Source organism: Andrographis paniculata, unplaced genomic scaffold, assembly GCF_009805555.1.
Source record: "Andrographis paniculata isolate CXL003 unplaced genomic scaffold, ASM980555v1 Contig45END, whole genome shotgun sequence".
Classification (NCBI taxonomy): Eukaryota; Viridiplantae; Streptophyta; class Magnoliopsida; order Lamiales; family Acanthaceae; genus Andrographis; species Andrographis paniculata.
Window position 1 is genome coordinate 3884557 of NW_026137579.1, and position 9895 is coordinate 3894451.

The 9895-nt window shown below is 38.1% G+C and overlaps 1 protein-coding gene across 2 annotated transcripts; it reads right to left on the reverse strand.

The window, feature by feature from the left end:
* Positions 1-224: 224 nt before the first annotated feature.
* Positions 225-7164, reverse strand: LOC127251787 (putative wall-associated receptor kinase-like 16). Of its 2 annotated transcripts, none has more exons than XM_051275658.1 (3): positions 6544-7164; positions 1529-1690; positions 225-1449 (listed from the first exon to the last, which is right to left on the reverse strand). In XM_051275658.1, the coding sequence occupies exons 1-3, from the start codon at positions 7139-7141 to the stop codon at positions 239-241; spliced, it is 1971 nt and encodes a 656-aa protein (XP_051131615.1). In that variant the 5' UTR covers positions 7142-7164; the 3' UTR covers positions 225-238. The 2 variants fall into 2 exon arrangements, with proteins under 2 accessions (XP_051131615.1, XP_051131614.1); XM_051275657.1 differs by lacking the exon at positions 6544-7164 and adding an exon at positions 1784-2957.
* Between the last annotated feature and the right edge of the window lie 2731 nt (positions 7165-9895).

The window sequence follows — 9895 nt, forward strand, 5'->3', positions numbered from 1 at the left end:
AAATGTTACAATACAAATTAGACTATACTAATAAAAGTAGGAAAAATATTGCTTTTTGTAAATGAAATAGAAGGATCATTCAAAAAATTCTTTAGTTAAGCAATAATGATATATAAGCATCAATAACTGGTTAAATCAGGTGCCTCACACAAAGTATCAGGCACAAACCAAGAGAATAATGCCAAAGAACGATAATTTTCACATATATGGAAGCCTGTATAAACTAAAATGGTTCTATTTAGCGAGAAGTACTGTTTGCAGGCAAGAGTTGTAAGCTGTCAAGACAATATTGCCCAGAATACTCTTCATTGCTGTAACCTAGGTCCCCTGAAACAGGATACAGTGCAGCCTGCTGCCCTGTAAAACCCATGTTCTCTCCAGGGCTTTCAATATACTTCCTGTGATGCAACTTGTACTTCCTCAAGCTTTCCAGTTCCATCGACACTTCTTTCATGGTTGGCCTTTTTCCCCCATTTAACTTGAGGCATCTCTTAACAAGCTTACCAAAGGCATCAATCTGTTCTGTGCTGCTTTCTCGCAAAATTCTTGACTGTGCTATTTGAAACAACTGATTTTTTTTCACAGCTGCAACAATGTAATTAGCCAGATTTCTTTCTTCCTCACCTTTTTCAGGAGAAAGTGGTTTTCTCCCTGTCAGAAGCTCCGCCAGTACCACACCGAAGCTGTAAACATCACTCTTTTCTGTCAGTTGGCTTGTATGAAAATATTCAGGATCAAGATAGCCCAATGTTCCCTGCACAAGAGTAGTCACTTGTGTTTGATCAATAGGCACCAATCTTGATGCCCCAAAATCTGCAATTTTTGCTTTGTAAGACTCGTCAAGTAATATATTTGGTGACTTGACATCTCTGTGAATAACTGGCATTGTTGTTGCAGAATGAAGATAGGCAAGTGCACTGGCTGCCTCTGCAGCAATCCTGAGCTGATTTTCCCAAGAAAACCAGGGCATGTTCACACTGTTGTGAATATGGTGAAATAGAGTTTTATTTGGGACGTACTCATATACTAACAAAGGAATTTCGGTCTCCAAACAACACCCCAAGAGCTTGACAATATTTCTATGATTGATTTTAGTCAAAATAACAACCTCATTGATGAATTGCTCTATTTGAGTCTCATCCATTATTCTAGACTTCTTGATTGCAACCACGTGCTGATCCTTGAGAATCCCTTTGTAAACTGTTCCATAACCCCCTCTTCCCAAGATATGTTCTTCAGCATAATTGTCAGTGGCCTTCTCAAGTTCTTCAGCAGAAAATACTTTCGTTGATTCCATACTCCCTTCATTAGAAGATAGCCGCTGTCTCAATAGTAAACCTCCATTTTGCAGGAAGAATTTGCGTCTGAGTTTGACTAGCTTCCTCTTCTGGAAGCTGAAGTATATCCATGTAATGGCAATTATGAGTACCAAGAAGCCAAATCCTAAACCTGCAGAAACATAACAAATTAGTGACTCGGGCATCAAGCTGTAGGCCAACCATATTAAGGCTGGTGGAAGTGTGCATACCTAAGGAAAACTTCAACACTGGAATCGAAGCCAGCTTAACACAATAACTTTCTTTAGTGCCATCGCCGGTGAATCCATCAGGGCATGAGCAGTTGTAGCTACCTGCAGTATTGGTGCATATAGCATTTCGACCGCATGGGCTTCTCTCACATTCATTAATGTCTAAAAGTCATTGTATTACATCAGAATGGTCAGCTCATCAAACCTAACAAGTTTCATGCTCCTGCAATCAGAAAATATGTATGTACTACTGACCTTTGCAGCCTGGATCAAGATAAGGATTGCCCTCATACCCTTCAAAGCAGGTGCAGCGATACCCGCCTAGTCTGATGCCAGAGTTGATGCAGTTACTGTTCTTCCTACATGCAATGTCTTTGGATTTCTGAGCTTCAGAGCAATTTTGATTTTGATTCCCCAGCACCCAATCGACTGCTATTGAGACATTTTCCGCGATTCTATTTGCAAATGCTGGGTCATTGAGGTCAGCTAATTTAAATAAGAAGCTATTCTGCTCAGCAAGAAAGGCATAACCACAAGGATTGAAGGACGATACATTCGTGTGATTATTGAAACTGTACATTGTGGAATTAATTTTCGTTAGGCCATTTGGTATCGGAAACTCGCTACACCCAATCCCCGCACAATCACCTTCAAGGATATCTTCTGTTTTTTCACAAGTTGAAACGCTTTCCAAGGCGATATTACGCGCACCAAATCCGGTTATCATGGCACCATCATCGCAGCCTACGACTGTAAACCGATTTGTATTCGACAGGCTGAAATGTGGTGTCAAAGTGATTTCCCAATTGTACTCGTTCGTCAGATTACCACTTTGGTCATAACAGTGTGAACCCACCACGTTCTTAATCCTTATTTGACTGTCTGATATATCGATCACTTCAAGATTGGATGTTCCCTTGAATGGCTTTGGAGGGTTGAAAGAGGTGTTGCAGATGATGTCAAACTCCGGACCTATAGAACAGCCTGAGCCTAAGCCAATGCCAAATGGATATGGAACAGTTAAATTTCCACACTTGCTTTTGCAGCCAGGCTTAGTTATGTTGACACCTTGTGTGATGATGGTTGAAGGAGGTCTGGTTGTGTTGGTTTTATTAGAATCAGCAAGTGAACAGTGAAACAATACAAAGTGGAAGAAAAATGGATACAGAAGAGAGATTTTCAGCATCTTCAGTAGCTAAGGTCTTCAGCTAAGACACAGTCACAAGAGTAATCCTCTTAACTCCTTGGCATATGATTTACATCTGCAGAACTCAGAAGGTACCATCTATTTGCACGACAACAATTGCATGTCAACCTATATTTTAAGTTGTGAATTGTTTGAAACTTTACAACCCCACCTGGAACAAAAGAGATCACATATATATTGCCTACAGGCAACATCTATGATCCTCTGTCCAAAGAATTGCATTGTTACAATTGATGAGTTTGGATTGAAGGGATATGGTTTGGAAAAAGCTTAGTCAACTATCTTGGCCTTTTTTTTAACTTGTGAAGCTGTTGTCATCCTTTCTTTATTTTATATTTCTGTTGGGCTCTCTCTTTCTCTTAAGAAATATTCAACTATGAGTTATCAGTTCTCCTATAAATTTATGAAATAGTCCAATATGATGCATTGATTTCTTTCCCCTATCCTGATATGAAGGCAGTATCTTCAGTAAACTTATTAGCATTAGAAATGATGAAGTGAGGTGCCAGCTGCACACATCAGTAGTTTATTCATTGATCTGGTTTCCAAGTTGATTGTAACATATTGAAGCAAGCAAGCTTCCCCACCCTTATTTGGCTGTTAGATATATTAATAGAGTCAAAATCTTCAGCTCCCCATAATTCAAAGTTGCCACTTTCGGTACAAAAAATAAACTATATTATATACTTATCTACACTCATGGCATAAATAGATTATTAGGACATGAAAGAGCCCAAACTAATGCGTTTTTCAAAAAGATTACTTTGTCATCTTATCTCTACTTATTGTTAGGCAGCTTAGTCTTTGTTTACATAGAAACTCGATAGTAAATTAAATGGCAGACCTTTATTGATCCTTCACTTGGTTTCAGTTTAAATATACTACTCAAAGCCACGTTCATACACACACAATTGAGGATATTATAATCAATCAACTCATAGTTTAGCTGTCAAACATAATTTTAAATATGGAAGCTAGACTGAATCAAGCAAAGATCAGTTGCCATCATGTTAGTTGACACAACACAAATTTACTTGTATTAATGTTAATAAAAACAAGATAGGCAAGGCCGGCGAAGGAGGGAAGTACAATATCTATATTGAAGCTAGCGGGCAGTTTGCTTACCTTATGAAAACTTCAACGTTGTAATTGATGAAGGCTGTTTAATACAAGGTCTTTCTTCATTTCGGGAGAATCCATTAGGCATACACTTGTAGCTACTTGGAGTATTTGTGCATATAGCATTATGACAACATGGGTTTTTCTCACATTCATTGGTGTCTGAAACCTAGGAAATCACATCACACCCTAATGGTTAGCTCATCAAACTTAAAAAATTACCATGCTCCTGAAAAAAAGAAAAATGATTATAACTCCATTGCAGCCTGGATCAAGATGAGGATTGCCCTCATATCGTTTAACATAGAAGCAGCGATACTCAGCTAGCCTGATGTCAGAGTTGATGCTGTTACTGTTCATCCTACACATAAAATGTTTGGATTTCTGAGCTTCAGAGAAATTTTGATTGCCCGGAACCAAGTCCATGGCTATTGAGACATTTTCCACGGTTCTATTTTCAAACAATGGGTCAATGAGGTCTGATAAAATTTGAAAGCTGATAATTATTTGTAAAGTTGCTATGCTTAGCTTCCTTGTCATGAATATCAGGCTAGCGCACAACCGGTTCTTATCCTTGGCTTGTTAGTCATAGCTTTGGGAACTAGCCACTGATCCTTATGTTACAGAAATGCAAAGCTGAAGATTGAGGAGCTGCATGGTGCTCTGTTGCAAAGATTCGTACGGGTGTGTTCTTTGTAACTGCCAAAGTGCCTGAAAATAACAAGGTATTACCGCATCATGCTTTGATTTCATGATTAGATCTGGCTATTCTCGTGTCTTGAACGCAAGGATATATAGCTCTGGCCCAAAGGTTGTGTTAAAGCTGGCTTAAGTCCTCACCGTCAAAATTTGATGAGAAACAAGTGTTTTAAAGATTATTATTTTGACAATAGGCTCTTTTATGATCTTAAACTGCAATCCATTTTTCCCTGCTCTGATGTGCTGTGCTTATCATTGATCAGTGCATCAATATATGTTTTAGTAAAACATATTACAAAGTAAGAGAACAATGATGATAAATAAAGATCAATAACTCTTTAAATCAGGTGCCTCACACAAAGTATCAGGTACAAACTAAGAGGATAATGCAAAAGAAATATAAAAAGTATTCACATATGCGGATGTCTATATACTAAGATGGTTCTATTTAGCGGGGAGTGTTGATTGCAGGCAAGAGTTGTGCGCTGTCAAGACAATATTGTCCAGAATACTCTTCATTGTTGAAACCTAGGTCCCCTGACACAGGATATCGCACAGCCTGCTGCCCTGTAAATTCCTTGTTCCCTCCGGGGCTTTCAATATGTTTCCTGTGATGCAGCTTGTACTTCCTCAAGCTTTCCAGTTCTATTGACACTTCTTTCATGGTTGGTCTTTTTACCCCATTTAATTTGAGGCATCTCCTAACAAGCTTACCGAAGGCATCAATCTGTTCTGCACTGCCTTCCCGCAAAATTCTTGGCTGCACTATTTGAAACAACTGATTTTTCTTCACAGCTGCAACAATGTAATTAGCCAGGTTTCTTTCTTCCTCACCTTTTTCGGGAGAAAGTGGTTTCCTCCCTGTCAAAAGCTCCGCCAGGACCACACCGAAGCTGTAAACGTCACTTTTCTCTGTGAGTTGACTTGTATGAAAATATTCAGGATCAAGATAGCCCATTGTTCCCTGCACAAGAGTAGTCACTTGTGTTTGATCAATAGGCACCAATCTTGATGCCCCAAAATCTGCTATTTTTGCTTTGTAAGACTCGTCAAGTAATATATTTGGTGACTTGATATCTCTGTGAATAACTGGCATTGTTGTTGCAGAATGAAGATAGGCAAGTGCACTGGCTGCCTCTGCAGCAATCCTGAGCTGATTTTCCCAAGAAAACCAGGGCATGTCCACACTGTTGTGAATATGGTGAAATAGAGTTTTATTTGGGACGTACTCATATACTAACAAAGGAATTTCGGTCTCCAAACAACACCCCAAGAGCTTGACAATATTTCTATGATTGATTTTAGTCAAAATAACAACCTCATTGATGAATTGCTCTATTTGAGTCTCATCCATTATTCTAGACTTCTTGATTGCAACCACGCACTGATCCTTGAGAATTCCTTTGTAAACTGTTCCGTAACCCCCTCTTCCCAAGATATGTTCTTCAGCATAATTGTTGGTGGCCCTATCAAGTTCTTCGGCAGAAAAGACTTTAGTTGATTCCATACTTCCTTCATTAGAAGACAATTGCTGTCTCAATAGTAAACCTCCATTCTGCAGGAAGAATTTGCGTCTGAATTTGACTAGTTTCCTCTTCTGGAAGCTGAAGTATATCCATGTAATGGCAATTATCACTGCCAACAAGCCAAATCCTAAACCTGCCAAAAACACAACAAATTACTGACTTAGCCATCAAGCTGTAGGCCAACCATATTAAGGCTGTTGGAAGTGTGAATACCTAAAGAAAACTTCAATACTGGAATTGAAGCCGGCTTAACACAATAACTTTCTTTACTGCCGTTGCCGGTGAATCCATCAGGGCATGAGCAGTTGTAGCTACCTGCAGTGTTGGTGCATATAGCATTTCGACTGCATGGACTTCTCTCACATTCATTAATGTCTAAAAGTGTATTACATCAGAATGGTCAGCTCATCAAACCTAACAAGTTTCATGCTCCTGCAATCAGAAAATATATATGTACTACTGACCTTTGCAGCCTGGATCAAGATAAGGATTGCCCTCATACCCTTCAAAGCAGGTGCAGCGATACCCGCCTAGTCTGATGCCAGAGTTGATGCAGTTACTGTTCTTCCTACATGCAATGTCTTTGGATTTCTGAGCTTCAGAGCAATTTTGATTCCCCAGCGCCCAATCAACTGCTATTGAGACATTTTCCGCGATTCTATTTGCAAATGCTGGGTCATTGAGGTCAGCTAATTTAAATAAGAAGCTGTTCTGCTCAGCAAGAAAGGCATAACCACAAGGGTTGAAGGACGATACATTCGTATGATTATAATAACTCCCCATTGTGGCATTAATCTTTGTTAGCCCATTTGGTAACGGAGACTCGCAACACCCAATCCCCGCACAATCACCTTCAAGGATATCTTCTTTTTCTTCACATAGTGAACTGCACACCATGGAGATATTGCGCGCCCCATATCCGGATACTATGGCACCATCATCACAACCTACAACTGTCAACTTATTTGTACTCGACAGGCTGAACTGTGGTGTCAAAGTGATTCGCAAATTGTACTCGCTCGTTACATTACCACGTTGGTCATAACAGCGTGAGCCCACCATGTTCTTAATCCTTATTTGGGTGTCTGATATATCAATAACTTCAAGATTGGATATTCCATGAAATGGCTTTGGAGGGTTGAAAGAGGTGTTGCAGATGATGTCAAACTCTGGACCTATAGAACAGTCTGAGCCTAAGCCAATGCCAAATGGGTATGGAACAGTTAAGTTTCCACACGTGCTTTGACAGCCAGGCTTAGTTATGTTGACACCTTGGGTGATGGTTGAAGGAGGTCTGGTTGTGTTGGTTTTATTAGAATCAGTAAGTGTAGAGTGAAACATAACAAAGTGGAACAAGAATGGATACAGAAGAGAGATTTTCAGCATCTTCAGGAGCTAACGGTCTTCAGCTAAGATACAGTCACAAGGGTAATCCTCTTTACGCCTCAACATATGATTTATAAAAGCAGAATTCAGCATTCCATCTATTTGTACGACAACAAGTGCATGCCAACATAATAATAAGTTGTGAATTATTTGAAACTTTAGTACTTTACAACCCCACCTGGAATAAAAGAGACCTCGTATATATTGCCTACCTGCGACATCTATGATCCTCTGTCCAAAGAATTGCATTGTTACATCATTCTTTTTAATTAGAAAGCGATACATGACATACGCCTGTCTCCAGATATTGTAAACAATTTACAATTGACCAGTTTGGATTGAATGGCTATGGTTTAGAAAAGGATTAGTCAACTATCTAGGTCTTTTTATGTTTTTTTTAAACTTGTCAAGCTGTTGTCATCCGAATTTTATTTTATATTTTCTGTTTGGCTCTCACTTTCTCTTAAGGATTATTCAACGGTGTTATCAGTTCTATAAATTATGAAATAGTCCAACATGATGCATCAATTCCTTTACCCTATGCTGATATGTAGGCAGTATCTTCAGTAAACTTATACTCATAGAAATGATGAATTGAGGTGCCAGGCAGCACAAATATCATGTATTCATTGATCTGGATTCCAAGTAGATTGTAACATATATAAGCAAGCAAGGATTCCCACCCTTATTTGGCTGTTAGATTAATGAATAGATTCAAAATCTTCTGCTCCGCATAATTCAAGTTACCAATTTCTGTACAAAAAATAGACTATACTTAACTGCACTCATGGCAGAAACAGATAGTTAGGATATGAACTAGTCCAAGCTAATGAGTGTTTTAAAAATAATACTTTGTCATCTTATCTCTACTTATTGTTAGGCAGCTTAGTCTTTGTTTATTTAGAAACTTGATAGAAAATTAAATGGCAGACCTTTATTGGTCCATCACTTGCTTTCAGTTTACATATACTACCTAAATTAAAGCTATGATCATACACACAAGTGACGATAGTATAATCAATCAACTCATAGTTTAGCTGTCAAATTGAATTTTATGTGATGGGAACTAGACTGAATCAAGCAAAGAACGGTCGCATCATGTTAGTTGACACAACACAACTTTATATGTATTAATGTTAATAAAATAAGACAGACAAGACCGGCAAAGGAGGGAAGTACAAGAACAAGGACATGGATTAAAATATTATCATCAAGAAAACTCATTAATGGGATGAGAAGAGTTTTTATTAGAAACATGTTTGTTATATTTATCATAACAACCATTTGATAAAAGGAACTTGTGTGTGTATATATATATATATATGTGTGTGTTTGATTGAATGAATTAAGGTTTGGTTATAAAGCATGCAAGGGCAAGCAACCATATGCAACATGATGTTTACGATGGATGATAGGATGTTGGATCAAAATAAAAAAGCTATTGTAATTATTAGCAGCAACATGGATAAATAGATATGTTGTTTGAATGTGAATGTGCACTGGTATTATTATATATGTGTAAAAATATATTGTGGGCCGGTGATCTGTGGGGCTAGGTGCATGAGCTTCCTATCACAGCAGCTAGCTATGATAATAATGAGATGCGATGAAGAATTAGGTAGCAGGGTTAACAATCGTAGGTGCAGGAGCAGAAAGAGCCGCCGCTGGGGATGGGAAGGCAGGAGCCCTTGCCGCCATTGTACTGCTTAGAGCAGTGCCCCTCACACAGCGTCTCAACGCATCCCTTGTTGTTCAGCACCACTGTGCACTTCTTCTGCCCCTTCACTTCCACAATGCTTTTGCTCGCCCCCATCACTAGTTACATATATATAATTGAATGAATGAATCAGTATATATATACACACTAGCATAAATCATTACTAATTATTGTTCTTCATGCATGTATATATATACCTGTCAAAAGAGTAAAAGAACCCAGAGAATCTTGTTGTTCGCCATAGCCACCGAGACATCTTTTACTTGTATATCTATTCTCTATTGCAGAAAGGATGGATGGATGGATGCTGTTGTGTTGTGAGAGGAGCGATTGGCTATTTATACTTCACACATGCCTACTACTCATTAATCTTATTGAGTCAGATTACAAAACTGCAGTAATTATAGTACAAAACAATCATTTATGTGCAGTAATATTAACACATCTCCACTTTCGTAATGTATATAGTAATTATAATTGCAGTAATTATATTTATATATGTAATTTGTAACATATTACCATCTTCATGTATATAACATCAATGCTATATCTATCGTAAAATCATGCATTAAGCATTGCTGTTCACAATAAGAAAATGGTATATAAGGAATAAAATTTGAATCTGAAATATTAATACAAATAGTAGTTTAGAATAAACAAATAAAATTAGGAAAAACATTGCTTTTAACAATAAGAAAATAGAAGGAAAGGAT

Coding starts and splice junctions, on each gene's coding strand:
- LOC127251787 (XM_051275657.1), bottom strand. CDS start 2,714: ATGCTGAAAATCTCTCTTCTGTATCCATTTTTCTTCCACTTTGTATTG. Junction 1,691..1,783: donor TCTTGATCCAGGCTGCAAAG/GTCAGTAGTACA, acceptor AATGACTTTTAG/ACATTAATGAATGTGAGAGA. Junction 1,450..1,528: donor AGTGTTGAAGTTTTCCTTAG/GTATGCACACTT, acceptor ATGTTTCTGCAG/GTTTAGGATTTGGCTTCTTG.